This window comes from Patella vulgata, chromosome 3, assembly GCF_932274485.2.
Source record: "Patella vulgata chromosome 3, xgPatVulg1.2, whole genome shotgun sequence".
NCBI lineage: Eukaryota > Metazoa > Mollusca > Gastropoda > Patellidae > Patella > Patella vulgata.
The window spans coordinates 58218430-58242369 of NC_065881.2; the positions used below are offsets into that span (position 1 = coordinate 58218430).

Sequence of the window (23940 nt, forward strand, 5' to 3'; positions counted from 1 at the left end):
GAATAGAATACTGGAACACTGGATAACTGGAGCACTATAAGACTGGATAACTGGGATACTGGATCACTGGAGCACAGGTGTTAACAGGGCGAACGCTAATGCTCGTAGGTTCTCAATTATCTATTTATACGAGACAAGACATGAGTGTCACTCTACTTGTTGGGTGTAGTTGGTGTCCATTTAGTGTTTATATGTTGGGAATCAACTGTGATCATTTTGTGGAACTTTTGTAATTCAGAGTGTACGTATTACCGAAGGATCCGATGCTGTCTTTCAACTTCCAGACAAGCTGCGATTTTTAGCCGTTAAGTTCAGTATCAAGTCCGTCTTCTGATGATCGAAATTAGACTGTAGTCTGCTATTCCGTAGATTCCTTCACACTTCTCGGCTGTTCCACTCCCAGCTGGAATAAATCGGGACATATTGAGAGTTCAAGCGGTAGACACTTAAACAGTATTGATCATTGGGTGCGTGGAAATAACATTCTTGGGAATAATGCAATTAAAAATCTAATGGTGAAATAACTAGTGGTCAAATACCCAAACTGGTTGACAAATTCAGCAACAACGATCAAAAGTAAACATACCTTTTTTTTTTAAAACAATATTTATATTCAGGTTGTCTGAATGGGATTGGGGAACAGACTTATCCTATGTAAAAGCCCTCTCCCTAAATAATTTGTATACATGTATATATATATCATCAATGCAAAATGTGTGTATATACATAGTTATAATGACAAACACATACATATTATATAAGTATAATAAAATATGATGGGTGAAAATGTAAACATACCTTGCTTCTTGCAAGACACGCTTCACTGTCGTGGTGAGTGAAAACCCAATATAATAAAACGTAAAAATGAGGTTGGACTAAATAAAATCATTGACAATAATCTTTTATATTCATGGATATATTTATTATTTACGAATAAATAATACCATGGTACAGTCAGGGATATTTCAATATGTAAATCCTGTCTTTAGAGAGTTATTGCATTAATATTTAAGTCAACATATAGAGATAGGGACATGTTAAAATGCATTAAGCAACATACAAATAAACTCAGTGTGAAGCTTTAAATACATGTAAAAATATATTGAAAGGGTTGAGAATAAGACATCACGAGACCTCAATGTTAACTTATTATTTAAGTTTGAAAGGACACTGCAGCCATTGTAACCCTAACGTTAACGAGATAGACCTAAATACATTTTAATGTTTTGCTATCTTTTTACAGGGTGTGTACAGAGGTATGGTGCGGGGTTTTAGAGCTGAACTAAAGACATATCTTTATCTATTTACTGCCTGAAGTTTATGTGCAGAAAATCACATACAATATTGTGCATACATTTATAATCATGTACATGTATATAACCCCATAGAAATGGGCTAATATCCAACGGCAATTGACATGGAAGACTAGATCGAAGATTTTTTTGCGTAAAGTCACTTTGCAGCGTGAAGATGATGTTTAACGTTTCGTGTATGCGTTTGGTTTTGAATTCATGCAACAGCATATTGTTATAAATATTGTCAACTATCAACTTCGACACAATGGGAAAATCCGTACAAAGTCATTTGATCGTTTTATATTCCATGATCTCTACCATCACCTGTTCTTTGTCAACAGACTACTTTCCCACATCGTGGTCTTCGGTGTGCAGTAGCAGCATAAACAACAACACAGAAACAAATCGGGCTAATCTATTCTGTTACCTGGGGCCGAACGATCCTGTTATTATCAATTTAAAACATTTGAATCGATTTACTCGATATCTTCCGGAGCTAACTGTTAATGTCAGCATTGAGTGTTTTAGTGGTGGGAATATCTCTATGACCTGGCCTATGAAAATAACGGGACTAGTGGGTCTTATGGTACAAGATTGTGTTATTTATGATTTTATGAGCGACTGGAATAACCAGGAATTAGAAGGAACATCGGATACCCTCCAAACACTAGCTGTTATTAACTCTGTTAATTTAATCAACATACCATTATTATTTCAAGCTATTACCGAATTCAGAAATGTATCTAATGAATGGAACTGTGGTCATGACACAACTTTGAGAAAAATAGTTTTCAGATCTTTCCGTTTTCACGTGGAAAATTTTGGGGATGACACAATGCCATACCAAATACCAGACCTTAGCGTGATGGACCAGAACGCCATGGTTAACGAGGGTTTTGATTGCACATTTCCGCACCTCAAATACCTCGAAGAATCCTTTGATGAAATTGCCACCTCTTACCATTTCGAAGCCCTGAAGATGGGCGATTATCCTAATCTCAGGTGTATGAACTATTCTAACAGTGTATGGTCGGCAATTCCACCGGCTTTGAATGATTGGTACCTGAAATACCCGAAATTAGAATATATGGATTTTAGTGGTAATCAAATTTCAGAAGTTAAACTTCGCGATTACCGATCCAGTTTAACGAAAACCATCACAGTTCTTGATGTACGAAATAATAATATCACTAGCATAGCTGTTCAAGATATCAAGAATTGGATTCAAGATTTGTCATTCATGTTTGTCGATATTCGAAATAATCCTTTGGACTGTAGTTGTATAAAACGGGAATTTATTTACCAAGTTCAAGACGAGGATTGGTTTGTTGGTGATTTGTTTAAATATAAATATATCAGAAATATGACTTGTTCCACTCCGCCATCAGCTCGTGGTAAAATGTTACAATATTTGACTAAAGATGATATGGGATGTGCGATACCCCCAGCTGATCTGACTGTAGCTCTCGTTATAGTGGCCATTGTTGCCGCTATTTTAATCATTCTTATCGTGCTTTTAGTGCGATATAGAAAAGGGGTCAAAATTATTCTTTATACAAGATTTGGTATCTTAATACCAAGTGAAATGGGTGACAAGTCCGACTCTAAGATATATACAGCCTTCGTATCCTATAGTTCTGCGAATGGAGACTGGGTGCACGATTATCTTCAAAAGAATATCGAGACTCCATCCAACAGTAAATGTCAGGCTTTCAAATTGTGTTTACACGAACGAGATTTTATCGGTGGGAAAAGCATCCTGGACAATATCATATACAGTATAGAGAACAGCCGTCACACTATTGTTATACTCTCAAAGGCGTTTCTAAAGAGCATCTGGGGAATGGAGGAATTCACTCAGGCTTATAACGAAAGCATTGTGAAGAAACGGCGACATTTGATTCTGGTGAAACTCGAGGATATACCTGAAGATGAGATTCCAACTTCCCTGAAACGTTGTTTAAGGACTTTCACCTATTTGGACATTAAAGATAATATGTTTTTAGATCGACTGAGATACTCGTTAGCTATTAAATCTAAATTAGTTAGATACGATTCATTGGTTTCCATAAAAACCCAAGTTTCCACAGATTCGGGATGTGTGCATGACGTTAATGGCTCAGAACATGACACCCATAGCACAACAGATAATGCGGTTTCCATTGTCGAGGTTAAAACAGACTTTTAAGACTGTCTAATTAAATTATTTTAAATATTACAGATTTTTTTTTGAGAGAAGATACTTCACGTTTATTTAAATATTATTGATCACAATAGGGATTGACATTCCATTTTAATAATTTCTCCAAACTTGTTTATGGCTTTTAAGCTTGTTTTCGGTGGTGATGCTTCATAATATTCTATACGGTATAAACGCATACCAGACTCTTATATTCATATGGAAATCAAAATCCATAGACTTTTAAAACTACATGCCGATTTTATTGAATGGCAAAACACATTAATTACAATTATTACAATAGGGGTTATACCGTTCTTTAACAAAATGTTTATGATCTGTGAAATTTTTTGTTCGGTTATTTATGTATCTTTCATAGTTCTATTTTAAAAACTACATTCCAGGTAAATTTTGGATTTTTGCCTCTGTCTTTGTGAACAATTTTCGCTGTGTCAGGTTTTAAAACTTGGCTTATTCTGAATGCGTAATACTTTCCGAGTAGAATTCAAACGGCGTTTCAAGGAGTCATACGCATGTATGCAATTTCTTTTCGTGTTTGCTTTCTAGTAACCGGGTCAAGACCAGTACACATCTTGGTATATACTGGGATAAAATAGAAATGCAACACTATTATAAATGGATGACTGTAGTTTATGTTTAAAGAGATAGTCTTTAATCTTGCAATTGGTGTTTTTACGAGAGCCTAAACGCACCACAGATCGGTTATCTCAAGCGCAACAAATAGCCAGCAGCTATTTCTTCTCGTGACCCTTTTGCTTGACACCAAATTTAAACGAATTCGTATAAAACTGTTAAGTCTATCGCGTTAACGCGGTCTTCGAAAAGGGGGCGCGGGGGACTCCGGAACTGGGGGGTCCTCATGATCCCAATGCATCACGACACATTTTACAGAAATTCGCTAAAGAGTGTACCCTTTATAGCGTTAACAAGCCAGTTGTGGACGGACGGATAGGTCAACGACATAATATGCCCAGACTGCAAATTGAATTCGAGAGAATGGGTATGTTGAAAATCACAGTGTAAAAATTAACGTGTCTTTTAAAAAGCTGGGGTCAATATACGTCCTACAGTTCAGTTGAAGGTATAAAATGTGACTTTTAAACAGGTAGGTTTATTACAGATCAGTGGAAGATGCAGGGAAACATTTATGCCTGGATGGCCACATGAACGCATTGTTGCGTTAATACAAGCGGGCATGAGTCAGGGAGCCATGGGAAGCAGCATTTCAGAGGGTATAGAGACGCGTTATACTTTAGATATTGGCACGTATGGATTATTGTCCCTGATTGTACGACATGTTGCGTTTTGAGCTTGTGTACCTCAAATATCCCGTAAATGGCCGCTTTTGCTAACCATACCTGAACAGTTCCCAAAGAAATAATTTCTGTTGCAGTTTGTGCTAGGTGCATTTGTATCTATATCCGCTTATTTCGTCACTTCCTGAAGTATTTATCGCATCGGTGCGAAAACGAACACCAAAACGAACATATGTTCGTTTACGTTTTCGTTTTCATATCCTCTGACACGCGGTTTCGCAATCCTATGTACGATAAAAGCAAAGTTTTCAATCGATTTTTTGGCAGATGTCTAAAACTTAAGCAGAATATTGCTTTTGAGCACATTCTACGTACTCTACACAATCAACAATATACACAAAGCCTCGAAAAATGGTGGAAAATTCAATATGAGACAAGAAACATATTCGTTTGCATACCTACGTAAATCCAGCTCCATACGCGTAACGTTTTTCACTGGCCGAACACTCATTACGGATTGGCGTCAGAAGTACACACGAATTGATGACCTTTTCGTTTTCGCTGATCTTGGATGATTTCGATTATTGTGTACAACGGACATTCGGTTCGGGAGTTACGTCTCCTGCATTTTACGCAAAATGTGAAATATGTACAAAGTTTTTGGTCCCGTACGAGGCGACCACATTGTGTACAACGGACATTCGGTTCTGGAGTTATGTCCCCTGCATTTTACGCAAACTGTGAAATATGTACAAAGTTTGTGCTCCCGCACGAGGCGACAGTCTATGTCCGAAATAGAGGAAACTTAAAAAGTTCTTGGATGGGTTCGTTTTTGGTGTCCTAGAGGCAACAAGTTTTAAAATGTGTTAAGAATCAAAAGATCCGGGGTGAGTTAAATTTTGGTACGCATCGGGCCTTCCGTTATGCCCCCTGCCTTTAACGCAATATGTACAGTTTGTGGACCCTCTAGAAGCCACAATTTTTGTCCGATATAGATAAAACTTAAAATATGTGTGAAGGATCAAAAGATGTTGGATACGCTCCGATTTATTCCCCATTTTCTGAATTCTTTTTTTTTTTTACAGATTTGTTTCAAATTTGGTTTGAAGCATGATTTTGAAACGTCTTTGAAATAAGTTGTTAACATAAATATTGGTAATGATAAATTTGCCTCGAGGATGTACAACCGATGGAAAGTTATGAGCGTCGGGGACAGGTTACCTGGCGTCCCAGGGAAGCTTCGGGGCGTCGCTAGCCCTTTGGATCCATCGGCTGGCCTCGGAAGAACTAATTTTATAGATATTTGAATAGGGGAAAAAAATATTTCGAGGAAGCTCCAGGGAAGCACCCGTGGGGCTTCCCCGTGGATCTGGAAAGCTCCGGGGATACCTTCCAGCCAGTTTTCCCGACAAAACGTAGGGAACACATAGCAGTTCTCTCGAGCGCGCCCCCCCCCCCCCACACACACACACAGCCCGAAACCCTAATGGTTCCGATGGCTTAACAAATATCCGAGCAAGAATATTCTGCCCCGATGATTAGGAGCCATTCACGATGATTCACGACAATTGTTCGGGAGACATTCCCATCAGCTTTATGACCATAGCCGAAGCACCAGTAACTACTCCGTTTTTTTGGGACAAAACCATCGGGAGCCATCGTGAGAAAATTTGTTTTTTTTTCCACATCGCTGATGAATTTTCCCCAGTGGGACCTAGGCATAATATATTTCTTTCAGGAAATGACCATCCAAAAACAAAATTAATACTTTTGTGAACTAATTTATGTTTTGTTTTTGATTACATGATTCGTTGAACGAGAGCATCGCTAACGCTGTAATATACGTTCACATTCCTGCTTTGATTATATGGTACTTTTGAAAATCAAGGGAATGAAATATGAAATGGCTGTAATATGACAAGAGGCAAAGGCGGCTAGGCGTTGGGTTCGTTTTGCCAAATTTACAGACAAAATATTAACAAAAAAGTGGGTGTGACAGTGCCCCAGGGGGTCGGAGCAGTGTTTTTACAGATAAAAACTAAAAAAAAATTGGGAGTGGTACCACACCCCTGGGGGTCGGGACATGCGCCAAAATAAATAGTTGCTACCCTTGGTATCTTTATAGTATAAGGAATAAATATACCAAGTTCCAAGATGATCCATTTAGAATTTCAGACTGTAGACAAAAAACACAAAAATTGGGCGTGGCTCTGTCCCTTGGGATTGGGCATGGACCAATATATATAGATACAACCCTATGCTGGATCATTCAAAATTGGATCCAAATCTGTTAATAATTGCAGCCTATATATCATTTACAGACAAAATATCAACACCGCCGAAAGGGCAGTGGGGGGAGGGGGTCGTGCACCAACATCAATAGTTGCCGTCTGTAGGGTACAAAAAATAAGTATACCAAGTTCCAAGATAATCCATTCAGTTGTGCCCTTAGGGCGCTAAAGGCAAAAATTGGGCGTGGCTCAGCTCCTGGGGGGCGGGGCATTCACCAAAATCAATAGGCTATAAGGAATACATATGCCAAGTACCAAGTTGATCCATTCAGAATTGCGGCCTGGGGGGCGGGGCATGCAGTTGTCGTCCTTAGGCTATAAGGAATACATATCCCAAGTTCAAAGAATCGTGGTCTAGGCAAAACACAGAGACACAAAGTAAAATGGGTGTGGCTCTGCCCCTGGGGGTTGAACAATCACCAAAAAACAATAGGAGTCATCCGTGGGGTATAAGTAATAGGTATGCAAAGTTTCAAAAGGATCTGTTAAAAATTGCGGCCTTTAGGCGAAACAAAAGACACACAGGGGTCGTGCATGTATAAATATATACACCAATGAATAAAAGTTTTTTTAAAAGACATTTATCAGGATTCTATAACCTTGATATACTGTCTCACTATTTGTATATGAAGATGACACAGCCTTTCTTTGCTCCATGACAACTATGTAAACCGACACGATTGACATATACGTATCTTTTGTGTATATACCATCCCGGATGTAAGCATGTTGTGCCGCAGATGCCATTGGCTGATAATCACTATGACGTCTTAGCCACGGTTGACTGAACACCGACCTCAATTTATTACCTTAGTATCTTTATAATTTGATTTAAAAAAAAGAATCTATGGAGACTTTAATTGTATTTTATTTTTTAAATATTAATATAGTATGCTGTTTTATCCATTTTCTTTTTTTGTGCGAACACAGTAAGTTAAATATTATAGGTTTGGCCTTTATAAACTGGTTGCGAACTAGGCAATCACTCTTTATTAATAAGTCTTTAAAACAGGTAACATGAAAAAAAATCTATATTTGAAATGCGCGGAAAACCAATAGGGAGTGTGACGTATGCAGGGCGGATCCAGGAATTTTTGCAGGAGGCGGTTTGCCAGGTTCCCGAGACAATGTACCCCCCCCCCCCTTCCCTCCCGCATCTTCTCTTTCGTCATTTTTGCGTGTAAACATACACATTGAGCTTTTTAAACAAAGAAATTCAACACCTCGTTTGACGTCAATTTTTATTATGAATTAATACAATGACATTGTGATTCAATTTCATGGTTGCAAAGCATTAATTGTGATATCACATAATGTCTATATCATTATCTCGTGATTTGAGTGCCCATACTGTCCAACATCTGACAATAAAAGTTGATTTACTAAAAAAATGTATGTAGCGGAGCGGGGGGAGGGGGGTCTACCCCCCAACCCCCATCTGGATCCACCCCTGGTATGTTGTTCAAATTGTACACATTATTTAAAGAATATATTATGAAGACTTAGTATAAATTAAAGGGGCTGGGCCTGCTTGATTTAATTAAAATGAATTCTCTCGATTAATGATGGTTAAATTTCGGTTCGGAAAAATTAAAAGCAGAATACAGTGAAATTTTTAAATGTCTTATATGACAACATGTGATATACACTTTGTTAACACTAATAGTTCCAATGACTGTATTAAAGTGATATATGGAATGGGTTATCGCTTAGAAAAATAGACACCAAAGTCACAAGCGACAACGTTTTATCGATACATTATATGGATGAGTAATGAAAATAAATCCGATATGGCACAAAATTACGTTTTGTTATCTATGTGGTGGTGATGGTATTACCAGTTCATCGTAATATTAGAAACGCCCTCGATTTCTTCCTCAAATAGTGAACAGGCTCAATACATTGTTCAAAGGGGTTGGAAATTTTGTTTCAGCGATACAAAACGGCAAACAAAATATCGTATACCAGACTGTCAGGATTGGCTACTTTAAACAAACTGTATCACCCAGTGTAACACCGATCGGCAGCTTTTGTGTGCAGAAATATACTTCAATTGACATTGTAGAAAGCATAGTACATTCTGTATAAAATATATATATATATATATTATAATACATGTAGAAATGCGATTGTGTGTTCAGTTTGGCCAAGACAAGCGCCGTGGTTGAGATCATGTCTCTTTAACGTTTTCTTGTTCATTGGTGCGTGTTGATTAGTGTCGACCTCAGGTATATGCGGATACATACCAACCGAATAATATATATACAAACAGCTTGCGGCCAGCCACGAAAAGTCTATCTGATGTCACACGTGGAATGACATCAAACAGTTCCCATTACTGAGCGAGTCAAGTCAATATTTTCACCAGGTATGTTGTAAACTATTTTTATTAAACGTTAAAAGTTCACCTGAAAGCTGTGTTTGCTGGTTGTTATTGCATGTAGTTACCTGTTTTTTGGCCAATGACCTTTTCTGGGCCGAATAATTTCATGTTAATTAACCCTTGGAGATTTCGTCGAGGAACATGGATCAACAAAAAGTTCTAATTATATCGAATAGTTTTTGGTCAGTATGTTCTTCTTATTCAAGGATACTAATTTATTATAAAACGACGCAATATAAAAGATCCAAACATTTTTGGTAAATTTTCAACGATCGTCATGCTATTTTTTTTGTAAAACAGAAAGCTATATCTTCAGAATAGGATATTCATAGTATGCATGCATGCTGTACAGAGCCAGAATGAATAGATTCAACTCAACAATATTAAATAGGTTTAAATTGAAGAAAGGGCATTGTAGTGGCGAGGTGTATATTCATTTGAGGCGTATTACTATATGTTCCCATTCGCGTATCTTCACGAAGTTGGCCCTAAATTAAATATGGCCGATCTATTATACTATTTTTCAAGGTGTGTGATAGTGGGGTGTTATTTGATATACCTTCACGTATTGAAGTAGTTACTGTGCGTGACTAAATAAAGAATTGTATAATACAATAATGTATAATTTTAAAAGATTTGTGTAAAGACTGTCTTTAGCTAAAATGATATTTACAACACGTTTTCGATTATGCAAAGTATTATGAACTGTCGCATACCATTATTATTGTTATATTGGATGAATATTTATTTCTTGTGTGGATTCGTTCCAGGGTACCATTAAAAGTAAAAGAAAGCCAGTTCCTTGACTATTCTATTTGTGTTCTGATTGTATCAATAATTTACACGATGGGTGATCCAACACGCCATTATTTGATAGTGCTGATAATCATAATCACCAGTTGTACCGGTAGCTTTGCAACAGACTATTTTCCCACATCATGGTCTTCAGTGTGCAAGAGCGACATTAATAACACAACAGAAACAAGCCAGTTTATTTTGCGCTGTGCCTTAGGTCCAAATGATCCTGTTCTGATAGACTTAAAACAGCTAAAAAGCTTCACTACAAATCTCCCGGGCCTAACTGTTAATGTCAGCATTGAGTGTTCTGCTGGTGGAAATCTCTCTATGACCTGGCCTATGAAGATACCAGGACTATCGGTTCTAAAGATACAAGGTTGTGTTATTTATGATTTTATTAACGATTGGAATAACCAGGAACTGGAAGGAACACCGGATACTTTACAATCTCTTACTCTTGTTGATTCGGGAATTTTAATCAACTTTGCATTATTTTTTGAAAGTTTTACTGGAATCATAAACGTTTCCAGAGAATGGAATTGTGGCCATGATACAACTTTAAGAAGAATTGTAATAAGATCTTTTAAAGCTGGCCTTGATATGACTGACACCGAACCGAACCGAATTATGGAGCCTTGGTTAATGGAGCAGTTCGTTACAGATATAGAGAACATGGGCTCAAACTGTAGATTTGAGCACCTTGAATACCTCGAAGAATCTGCAGAAGATGTAGTCAACGCTTTCCAAGTACGATTAATGACTTCTGATTCCCATTATCCCAATCTTAAATACCTCAACTTCTCTAACAGCCAATGGCAGGAGATTCCACCGGTTTTAAACGATTTTAACCTGAAATACCCAAAGCTAGAATACATCGACTTTAGTAGTAATTTTATTTCAAAAGTTACACTGAGGAATTTAGCAACATATGACAAGAACAGGGTTCTTGACGTCCGGAATAACAATATAACAACTTTAGCTGTTCAGGATATCAAAGATTGGGTAAAAGGGCTGCCATTTATGTTTGTCGATATTCGAAATAATCCGTTGGACTGTAGTTGTATAAAACGGGAATTTATTTACCAAGTTCAAGACGAGGATTGGTTTGTTGGTGATTTGTTTAAATATAAATATATCAGAAATATGACTTGTGCCACTCCGCCATCAGCTCGTGGTAAAATGTTACAACATTTGACTGAAGATGATATGGGATGTGCGATACCCCCAGCTGATCTGACTGTGGCTCTCGTTATAGTTGCTATTGTTGCCGTTATTTTAATCATTCTTATCATACTTTCAGTAAGATATAGAAAAGAGATCAAAATTCTTCTTTATACAAGATTTGGTATCCTAATGCCATGTGAAAAAAGTGACAAATTCGAATCAAAGAAATACGCAGCTTTCGTGTCCTATAGTTCTGCGAATGGAGACTGGGTGCATAATTATCTCCAAGAGAATATCGAGACTCCATCCGACAGTAACTGTCATGCTTTCAAATTGTGTTTACACGAACGAGATTTTATTGGCGGAAAAAGCATCCTGGACAATATCACATACAGTATAGATAACAGCCGTCACACTATTGTTATACTCTCAAATGCGTTTTTAGACAGTAGATGGGGAACGGAGGAATTCACTCAGGCTTATAACGAAAGCATTGGGGAGAAACGGCGACATTTGATTCTTGTGAAACTCGAGGAAATACCTGAACATAAGATGCCAACTTCGCTGAAACGTTGTCTGAAGTTTTTCACCTATTTGGACGTTAAAGATAAGATGTTTTTGGATCGACTGAGGTACTCGTTGGCTATCAAATCTCAACTGGTTAGACACAATTCCTCAGTTTCCATAAAATCTCAAGTGTCCACTGATTCGGGGTGTGTAGATGATCTAAATATTTCCGAAAAGGATAACGACAGATCACATGATACTGCATTAGACATTGATGAAGTTTCAACACAGATATAATGTTGGAAATAATTATGTGTTACCGTTGTGAACTGCTTATACATGAGAAAGCCCATTTCATGAGAAGTCTTGAAAATTATTTCATTTTTACTAATACCTTATTCAGACTTGCATAGATTGTTGAACTAAGAAATGACTTGATTTAAATAGTGAGTGCAGGAGGACCGCACTACACGCAAAACAAAAATTTACAAGATAAACCTGCGGACAAGACAGAATATAGACATTCCAAAAAAATATACAAATATCAAATCAAGTAAATGGATCCGGAGGTCAGTCGTGAGCGTCCACTGTGTTGTATAGTCCGGGGCCTGTTATGGTACAGGCTTTACTCAAATGTTAGTTTCGTCCTGGGTTTGCTCGAATTTTTGACATAAATTCTTAATTGTTTGTGGTATTTGAAGAGATAGTTTAGAATGTTGGATGGAAAGTAACCATAAATATAATTCTTAAATTGAAGTTTTAGCGTAGGGGTGAAATTGTTATTTGTAATTGATGTGGAAACAGCGGGACCCGTCCTTCTTTACGTGTCGGTGTGTAATGGTGCTTAAAATACAGATGTAACGTCATCCTTTGACGGGCAACGTACTAATCGTATGGGCAACGTGCTAATCGTACATAATTGTATACTTGATAAAGATTCCTGTGACGATTTCGTTGAAATGCATGTGCGGGATAGCTTATCTGTCTTTTGTCTAATGGTCTCGAGGAAGACATTGCGTAAAATATTGAAACAACACTCGGACTTGTGCCGTATCAATATATTACTTAATATCCCGCTCTAAACCATTAAACCACACAGAGAAGCAATTTTGAAAAGTTGACTCAAAATGGCGAAAGTTGTAGCAATAGATGTATATAATTATTATTAGTCATATAATTCTTCTGTGATCCGGCGAAAGATAGCAAGCGACTTTGGTCTTTTTTAAAAACTAAATAAAAATATGTCAGCAAATGTCTTCTTTTGGTCAGCAAAATTTAACATCGATACATTTGATGTTTTGCCCACATTAGGGAAAACGCTCATGTTTAATAAACAACGAGTGGGGATATATTACATGAGATACCTCAAAAGGGCAATTTAAAAGGCCGCCACAAGAATCACATTGTTTACGGTTACCCGACCGACCCTATTTTATACATAATAGACATATGAGAGAATTTAAAATGACATCACAAAGGCTATAGACTGCAAGTGTCGATGTAAGTTACTAATTTATTAGTTCAGTTAGTTCAGTTTTTACAAACCCTACAAAACTAAGAATTTTCCGAGCGACCAAGTAACCGTAAACACAATGGGGTTTTCACGAGAAATTGAAGCAAGTAATTGACATGAAAATACAAATCTAAACAAGGAAGTAGTACATGGCCATTAGTAACCTTTTTCATTTTTACCAGTATTTCTTATACTTCCTTTTTGGCCTGTAAAAAATCGTATCCCCACTTAACGAAGTTCCTTTTGTTAGAACGGGTCAGGATATTGGATATATTAACTGTTGTACCCTTTAGTGGGGCGGTTAAGCAAAAATTCGTGCACTTTGGGTTAAAAGCATGAAACTTGGCACATAGATGGCATCAACCCTACTGATTATTTTGGGATGTGGATCCACCTCAGCAGCTCCCCCTGGTGGTCCTTACGGCCATCTTTTCCAAAATGGCCGCCTATTCATTGATATACATATAACTAGGGGTGTCACAATAAGACATTTTTTTACAAATCATTTCAGGCCAGCAATTTCTAAATGCGAAATTGCTAGCTGAACATGATTTTTGAAAAAAAGATTTATCTATGACGTCATTTTCGTTTGGGGTTTCCCTGATTTCAAAAATGGCCGCCAAAATTTGAAGAAAAATGAATTTCCAGATAGGATGGGTGATTATCACGCAATGTATGCCTTGTAATATATCAAATATATGGTTTTTGTTGTAATTGAACTGAAAAATAATCTCTAAAACTAGTTTTCCCCAAATCCAAGATGGCGGAAATTCAAAATGGCGGCCACAATATACACAAAATGGCGGATTGATCAGATTAAAGTCATTCCACTGTTTGATTTGGTTTGTAATATATAATTTAAAGGGTTTACATTGTCACTGAACTTAAAATTAATCTAAATAAGAAAATAATTTCCAAAATCTAAGATGGCGGAAATTCAAAATGGCAACCAAAATTTATCTAAAATGGCCGATTTGTCAGATAAAAGTCATTTCACTCTTTGATATGGTTTGTAATATATAATATAAAGAGTTTTCAAAGTCATTGAACTTAAAATTAAACTAAAAAAAAAGAGTTTCCAAAATCTAAGATGGCGGAAATCCAAAATGGCGGCCAGAATTTGCCTATAATGGTTTGCCTGATTTCAAAAATGGCCGCCAAAATTTGAAGAAAAATGAATTTCCAGATAGGATGGGCGGTTATCACTCAATGTTTGCCTTGTAATATATCAAATATAAGGTTTTTGTTGTAATTGAACTGACAAATAATCTCTAAAACTAGTTTCCCCAAATCCAAGATGGCGGAAATTCAAAATGGCGGCCACAATATACCCAAAATGGCGGATTGGTCAGATTAAAGTCATTTCACTGTTTGATTTGGTTTGTAATATATAATTTAAAGGGTTTACATTGTCACTGAACTTAAAATTAATCTAAATAATTAGATTAAATGCTGTAAATGCGCTTAGTTCCTATTGTCAGATCGTGACAGTATATTAGATATGGGTATATGTCGTACCGGTGTTGTAAATACACATATTAAGGTACATATTAACAGAAAATAAATATTTACATTTATTTATTATATTAGCATAGTGTTACTAAATATATCGGTTTAACAGAATATACAAGTCACATTTATTTATTACGTGAAACTAAATATATCGGTTTAACAGAATATGTTTACATGTATTTATTATATTAGCATAGTTTTACTAAATGTATCGGTTTAACAGAATATACATGTTTACATTTATTTATTATATTAGCATAGTGTTACTAAATATATCGGTTTAACAGAATATACATGTTTACATTTATTTACTACTAGCAGGATACCCGGCTTCGCTCGGGGGTCATAACTCCGAAACCGGAAGTGGTAGACTAACGCCACCTGGCCTATGTTACTCCCCGGTCCGAGCCACCCCTATACCCCAAATTTCAGACTCGGGGTAGACCTAGTGTAGCCGCCAGCCCCGAACAGACCGGCTTCGCTCGGGGGTCATAACTCCGAAACCGGAAGTGGTAGACTAACGCCACCTGGCCTATGTTACTCCCCGGTCCGAGCTACCCCTATACCCCAAATTTCAGACTCGGGGCAGACCTAGTGTAGCCGCCAACCCCGAACAGACAGACAGATACCCGGCTTCCCCCGGGGTCATAACTCCGAAACCGGAAGTGTTAGACTAACGTCACCTGGCCTATGTTACTCCCCGGTCCGAGCTATCCCTATACCCCAAATTTCAGACTCGGGGCAAACCTAGTGTAGCCGCCAACCCCGAACAGACCGGCTTCGCTCGGGGGTCATAACTCCGGATCCGGAAGTGGTAGACTAACGCCACCTGGCCTATGTTACTCCCCGGTCCGAGCTACCCCTATACCCCAAATTTCAGACTCGGGGCAGACCTAGTGCAGCCGCCAACCCCGAACAGACAGACAGACAGATACCCGGCTTCGCCCGGGGTCATAACTCCGAAACCGGAAGTGGTAGACTAACGCCACCTGGCCTATGCTACTCCCCGGTCCGAGCTACCCCTATACCCCAAATTTCAGACTCGGGGCAGACCTAGTGTAGCCGCCAACCCCGAACAGACCGGCTTCGCTCGGGGGGGTCATAACTCCGGAACCGGAAGTGGTAGACTAACATCACCTGGCCTATGTTACTCCCCTGTCCGAGCTACCCCTATACCCCAAATTTCAGACTCGGGGCAGACCTAGTGTAGCCGCCAACCCCGAACAGACAGACTTCGCTTGGGGGTCATAACTCCGAAACCGGAAGTGGTAGACTAACGCCACCTGGCCTATGCTACTCCCCGGTCCGAGCTACCCCAAATTTCAGACTCGGGGTAGACCTAGTGTAGCCGCCAACCCCGAACAGACCGGCTTCGCTCGGGGGTCATAACTCCGAAACCGGAAGTGGTAGACTAACGCCACCTGGCCTATGTTACTCCCCGGTCCGAGCTACCCCTATACCCCAAATTTCAGACTCGGGGCAGATGTAGCCGCCAACCCCGAACAGACTTCGCTCGGGGGTCATAACTCCGAAACCGGAAGTGGTAGACTAACGCCACCTGGCCTATGTAACTCCCCGGTCCGAGCTACCCCTATACCCCAAATTTCAGACTCCGGGCAGACCTAGTGTAGCCGCCAACCCCGAACAGACCGGCTTTGCTCGGGGGTCATAACTCTGAATCCGGAAGTGGTAGACTAACGCAACCTGGCCAATGTTACTCCCCGGTCCAAACCATCCCTATACCCGAAATTTCAGACTCGGGGCAGACCTAGTGTAGCCGCCAACCCCGAACAGACAGACAGACAGACAGACAAACGACAGTCACAAATATATATATAGATAGATATTAGCATAGTGTTACTAAATATATCGGTTTAACAGAATATACATATTTATATTTATTTATTATATTTGCACATTTATTCATTATACAGGGCGGGTCGAAGCAATTCATGATTGGGGGGGGGGGGGGTCTACAATACTAGAACTTTAGGCGAGGGTCCAGGGGCCTCAAGCTCCTGGGGTTCTATATCGTCGGATATGCTTTCTGGGCGATTTCTGGCTAATGAAATTACTCGCCAGAGAAGTTTTAATTCTTTTCTAAATCCCTTACCACGAAAACGCAGTCGATGGTGGTTTCCTGTGAACTGAACAAATATATGCATAATAATAACAAGGTTGTGAACCACTAGAGGTCACAATTTTTATCCGATTTTAATGAAACTTACAATGTACGTTTATAACCCAAGATCTCGGTTCCTCTCGATATTCCTGGATTATGGTCCCTGGTTGAGCTTCTGGACTCTCTAGAGGTCGCAATTTTCACTTGATTGCAAAACCCATTCAAAAATCACCGTTACACCATAATTACGGTTGAGTTTAAATTAAACTGTTAATTTTACCTCTTGCCCATCCATTTCTTCGAAAATCTTGCATGGCAACCGCTTGTTTTAACTGGCCATAAGCAGTGAATTATTTGTATATGAGACACACGGAAAGAGTGTGAGAAAAAATAACTGTATCCCGTTGTTTTGTAATTACCTAATCTGCTCTATAGATACTGACTGCAAATTCCGGCCCACACCCAGCACACCCGGCCAAGAAAGTCTATTATACCAGCCCATTCCAGACTCCAGTGATGGCGTGGCGGCCCGTTAAGGCCACATACAACATAATCATCATCGCTCCATTGCCGGTCCAATACCCCCCCACCCCCAATATAATGTTCGGCAGAAAAGGGTTTTTAAGACGAATTGGACAAAATTATTTTTTTCATTTTTTGTCCGACCGGCCCTTCGGGCGAACGCCCAATAGCCCAATCCGCCCCTGAACGAAAGTGATAGGTCAGTTAACTAATCGTAACTCTGACAACTGTGGAATCAGTGTAGCGTATAGCAGGGTTTATATTCTGACTTCTATGTTAAAATGGGCCCTCTTCCAGTTACGCCATTGTATCTAATCTAATAGTTACTTGCGTGCAATAACCTAGAGAGAGGAGTACTTGCGGCCAAAGCCTTCCCCCCCCCCCCCTTCATTCTGCCGGGCCTGTTATATTCGCATAGCGTCAATAAATAGTGGTTTATAAGAATATTAAATCTAACTGTACGTTATCAATATTATCATCTGTCTATGTATATCGTATTGATTATTGGCTACTCTTAAATGCAAATGCACCATTGGGGGCGGAGATTTTTTCCAGGGTGCGGGCAGCTGTTCCCCTTGCCCCCCCCCAACCCACCCGCTTGCTACGGACCTGAATGTCTGCTCATTTCATTCAGGCCACCCCTGTGTTGGCCGAGAAAGTCATCGGGATTATTTCAGCCAAATAGTACTATATTCTTCTTTCAGTTGTGCATGATGGGGCAAAGAATAATTATGGTACAGTCGTTTGAATTGTCGAAAAAAAAAACGCGAGGTCCCGGCGGGTCCCGCATATACGTTGGCTTGCACTTAAAAAGTACTCTTGACAGTTGGCATTCTACGAAAGGCAGGTGAAAACTATCTCATATTGCATGGCGCATGCCCGTCTCCGTTGGTCCAGTTGGTGCAGAAAAGTAGGATTTTAAACCTCCTTTTTATAATAAAGCTGAATACATCGTTACACAAAGCCCTTCACGATAATGACCTAATTCACACAGTGTCGGTATACGTGACACCCATTACAAACTATCCGTGAATGATACAAGATGTAAATTACGGGTCGGGTGTTATCTGGGCTTGACAACCTATAATGCAAGATAGTCTCGATCACCAAAGGTTTTTGCTATTTGAAAAGGGAAATAAATCCACCCAAAAGAGTGTTTATAAGGAATCAGACTAGCAATTATTTGTCCATTGACTTCAATGTTAAATGGCTGTAACATCACAGGTTGTAACTGTTTGTTCACAATTCCGTTGGTTCGAATCTTTATAGGCACATAGGAGACCGCATTTGGTAATCTTCTCATCGTTTGATTTGTAATTAATAACGCTGTAAAATGACCAATTTAATTACATCGGAAGCCGAATAATGATCAAATAAGGTCTCGTTGGTAATAAAAACGACGGGAAGTGTTAGAACTAGTGAGTATTTTGAGATGATAGCAGACGAAATGTCTTGAAGACGTGAAAACAAAGATGGCGGCTGAAATACCTTTTATATACTATAATATATAGTCAAGCAGTAGTAAGAAGTTTTATTTTATATTTTAATCCCTTCAAGTGCCTGTGCAGTCTCAGTGCATAAAGATACAGACCACCAAACCCTTACTAACTTGTAAAATCGACGTTTCCTCCTTGTTACTAACCAAGGTTTAGATTAGATGGCTTAGATTAAAAATCTCAAAATCTCTGATCTGTATACAGTATACAAGACTAGATATGGATGGATAAGTGTAACGACAAAATACTGAATTATAAAAATGAAGATGCACAAGATTCGGGGGCGCTGGAACGTCCGATGGGCGGGGTGGGGGGGGGCTGGGAGCTTTCTTTCCCCCTGGAGTTGTGGGTGGGGTGGGGTGGGGGTCCGTCCTTCCCCCGAAAATGTTTTTGAAACTCGGGTGGAGAAACGAAAATATCTGACGTCTTCTGGCAGGCTACCAGTTAAAACCTATCAGATCAAAGTACAAATCAGATCACTAGAATCAATAACCGATTCGGTTCACTTCGACGTAGCATATTGAACAAAAATCTCGAATCCTGTTTTTATACATTTTCATCGGATATATTCAAAAATGTAAAGTCTTATCATGACATAGTACGGCAACGTGTACTTGGCCGAAGTATATTTTGCGCTGCTTCGAACTAGCAATGAACTCTATAACTACCTAATATATATCTACTTTGTCCATACGATTTTTCTGAATAGATGCAAACTGTGTGAACCCGCTCTCAAGTCCACACTCACTAACCGGTGATATGCACGAGATGGGATCTGGCCCTTAACCAATGCTCGAACACATATCAGTTGTTAAAATCGGCGAAGAGTTAAAGCACGAGGGCTGGTCAGACAATCTCTTTGCTGGTGTAAGAAAAACATTTTAAAGGACAGTCAGCAAAAAAGTAAGGACATACAGCGGGGTAATTGCCGCGTGCTTTTCGGGACAGGGCCGGAGGCGCGGTGGCATTTGTCCCTGAAGAAATTATGGTCTCTTACTACTCCCTGGATAAGTTCGAGTAACAAAAAAAAAATATTTGTAAAGAGTCAATACAAGAAAGTGCAGGCGGGCTGACGGACGGGAGCAAAAACGATATAAAGTATAAAAAGTTGTGTAAAGTACTTTTTCACTGTTCTATTTAAAAAGTCTGAAATCTTATCAAGAGTAAGAAAAATGTCTTTACATAATAAATTAGCAGAGTATGGATTTAATAAGATCATATTTTATTTTGGGTGACTTTAGTACTGCACAATATATTTTCAGTATTTACACGTCAAATCTCATGCAAGGATTGCTAATTTCCTCTAAATTTATTTGTTGCGTGCACAATGGGTCTATTGTTATTTTCGGGTTCCGTAAAGGTATCAGAATCTGAATCCCTGATCGAATGGTATAAATGTTAATTATATTTGTTAAGAGATGCTTACAATAAATCCGTCATTAACTTTTAGAGCATTATTCAACTCGTTCTTACGTGTTCGACCAGTGGTGATAATCTAATTTGAAATAATGATATCCGATAGGCATGCTTATATATTTTACATGCCGTATATGAAGCCATTGCAAACGAATTCATCAAAATATGTAATTCTCTTCGCAAGGAATTGTCGGCCATTTTGATTACATGTATCATTAATTTTATACGCCCACATTTTCATGTGGACGTATTATGCCGTCGCCCCTGTTTGTCCGTCCGTCCGGACGTCCGTCCACAATTTAATTGTGGACACTCTACAGGTCACAATTTTTATCCGACACCTGCAATATAGATTTATCTCCCTAAGATCTCGGTTTCTTTCGATATTGGCATGTATCGGACCGTAACTTCATGGATAATGGTCCCTGATTGTACGAAAAATCGCGTTTTTAGCTTGTGGGCCCTATATCCGATTTTGTTGAAACTTGAAAGTTAAATTTATAACCCAAAGATCTCAGTTCCTGTCGATATTCGCGCATATCGGACCGTAACATCCGGTATTATGGCCCCTGATTGTACGAAAAATCGCGTTTTTAGCTTGAGGTCCCTCGAGGGGTTACAATTATTACCCGATTTAAAAAAAAACCGTTCAAATATATCAACGTTACACCGTAATTTTGGTTGAGTTCGAATTTCGTGAAAATCGGACGAAAATTGCCAGACAAAATGTACGCCCCTCGTACACAATTAGTCTTAACATCTGGTATATCAATGTTGTGGACCCTCTCGGGGTCACAATTTTGATCTGATTTTGATGAAACTTGAAATGCATGTTTATAACCCAGCGATCCTGTCGATATTCGGGAATTTCGGATCGTAAATTCCTGAATTATAGCCCCTGATTGTATGAAAAATCATGTTTTTAGCCTGTGGTCCCTCTAGAGGTCACAATTATTATCCGATTTAAAAAAACGTTTTTATATATCACCATTACACCGTAATGTGTATTGAGTTTGAATTTCGTGAAAATCGGGCCAAAACTGCCGCACAAAATGGCCGCCCCTCGTACGCAAATAGTGTATAACATCTGGTATATCAAGGTTGTGGACCCTCTAGAGGTCACAATTTTGATCCGATTTTGATGAAACTTGAAATGCATGTTTATAACCCAAAGATCTTGGTTTCTGTCGATATTCGCGCGTATCGGCTTGCAACTTCCTGAATTATGACCCCTGATTGTATGACAAATCGCGTTTTAGCTTGTCACAATTATTTTCGGATTTAAAAAAATGTTCGATATATATATCAAGGTTGTGGGCTCTCTAGAGGTCACAATTTTGATCCGATTTTGATGAAAGTTGAAATACATGTTTATAACCCAACGATCCTGTCGATATTCGGGAATTTCGGATCGTAACTTCCTGAATTATGGCCCCTGAATGTACGAAAAATCGCGTTTTTAGCTTGTGGCCCCTTTAGAGGTCACAGTTTTTATCCGATTTAAAAAAAAACATGTGAATATATCACCATTACACACTAAGATCTTGGTTTCTTTTGATAATCGCGTCTATCCGAATGTAACTTCTTGGATTATGGCTCCTAATAGTTCGAAAAATCTTGCACAATTTTTTCTTCTGATTTTAAAAACCGTTTAAATATGTCGCCATTCCACTATAATGAAGGTTGAATTCGAATTTCGGGCAAATCGAAATGAAACTGCCGTACAAAATAGCCGCTCTTTGTTCGCAAATTGTGTAAAAGTATGCAATATGTTCGAAAAATCTTGCACAATCTTTTTCTTCTGATTTTAAAAACCGTTTAAATATGTCACCATTCCACCATAATGAAGATTGAATTCGAATTTCGGGAAAATCGAAATGAAACTGCCGTACAGAATGGCCGCTCGTTGTACGCAAATTGTGTAAAAGTATGCAATATGAAGGTTGTGGACCCTCTAGAGGTCACAATTTTTATCCGATTTTGATGAAACTTAAAACATATCATTAGATCTCAGTCCCTTTTAATATTTGCGCATTTCAGACCATAACTTTCTGGATTATTGCCCTTGGTTGTACAAAAAATCCTGTTTGTTTTTAGCTTGTTCTCCATCCATCTCTTGGAAAATGTGGGCGTATCCTGCCTGGCAGCCACTGTTTTTTTGGGTTTTTTTAAGACGAAACGAAACATCAAATAATCACTGCTTGAATTAATCATTAGGAGTAAATACTGACTTGAGATAAGGTTTAATATATATATATATATATATCATTGACAATAATAAATTAACTAATCGTTAATCCAAGACAATTGATTAGTATTACTCATCGGAGCGATCCGGATTTTCAGCCAGTTGATTAATTTATAGTATCCCGTCATGTGATTGACACTCAATAATGGTTAATCCAGGATAAATTCGATTGGAATTTTAAGATTTTTTTTCGGCCAATTCTCGAAAAAGAACCGCCAGTACCGCAAAACATTATCGTCAAAATCAAATTTTAATCGCCACTTTAATATTTTCATATTTCATAATTGCGACTTTGGCGACCGACAGCGTGAGCCCTGTCCTGAAATAATATGTAAACATGAACTTTTATTTCGACAAAATACAACATGCATAAATATTACCTAAATAAAATTAGCAAATAACTGATTGAATGCTTAGATATCGACATAATAAAATAAAAGCCACTGCTTAAAATAAAATTTATTTGTTACATGATAATATTTATGTATATTATGAGATCAACATTAAATTTTCTTTTATTACCACAATTCAATGTAATACATGCGGACAAAGATATGGTAATCAACAACACCCTAACCTCATTTTTACGATGTACAGTCAACATAGTGTACGGAAATAAAGGGGAAGCTCGATTCGGGTTCGCGTCTGTTTGTATATAAAAGGTTACTATAGCGTTTATGTTTTTTTTGCAGATAAAATAACTGCTTATAAAAAAGGCCGTTTGGTATTTGATAAGCTCTAGCAGTGGGTTTCTTAAGGACAATAAGTGGTGCATTATTATAAATCAATTCGCTCCTTTTATAGATCCTATATGACAACAGACTGATGCATAGCTGTGCCAATACGGTTACCGATTGAATGTCCATCTGCAGACAGTTTGAACCAAAACTCAAATTAGTAAACAACCTAATTATACTACTTAATCTTTAGAAACGAATGTTTAATTGTATATAGAGCTTGTTCAGCCACCTATCAAAAATACATGAGATTAATCAATTGAATACTTTTTACCTGAGTATATTAGATATATTTCATTCCTTTAGACACGATTAAAACTGTTCTCAATATTTGAGGTGTGGCGTTGTAGCTGAAAGCTTTCGACATTACATAATACTTTTATAGCAAGGCATGCTGGTAATAAATAAATTTCATAACACAGAACGGGTATGAAAAAAAATATCAAAACATCTTTAAACCTAATATCAAACACAGGGCGA

At 38.3% G+C, this 23940-nt stretch overlaps 2 protein-coding genes across 2 annotated transcripts; both read left to right on the forward strand.

The window, feature by feature from the left end:
* Nucleotides 1–396: 396 nt before the first annotated feature.
* LOC126816544 (protein toll) lies at nucleotides 397–3883 on the forward strand. The gene is made up of 2 exons (XM_050543195.2): nucleotides 397–576; nucleotides 1244–3883. The coding sequence occupies exon 2, from the start codon at nucleotides 1561–1563 to the stop codon at nucleotides 3481–3483; it is 1923 nt and encodes a 640-aa protein (XP_050399152.1). The 5' UTR covers nucleotides 397–576; nucleotides 1244–1560; the 3' UTR covers nucleotides 3484–3883.
* A 5317-nt stretch (nucleotides 3884–9200) lies between these two features.
* On the forward strand, nucleotides 9201–13146 carry LOC126816545 (protein toll). Its single transcript, XM_050543196.2, has 2 exons — nucleotides 9201–9410; nucleotides 10196–13146. The coding sequence occupies exon 2, from the start codon at nucleotides 10272–10274 to the stop codon at nucleotides 12189–12191; it is 1920 nt and encodes a 639-aa protein (XP_050399153.1). The 5' UTR covers nucleotides 9201–9410; nucleotides 10196–10271; the 3' UTR covers nucleotides 12192–13146.
* The last annotated feature ends 10794 nt before the right edge of the window (nucleotides 13147–23940 follow it).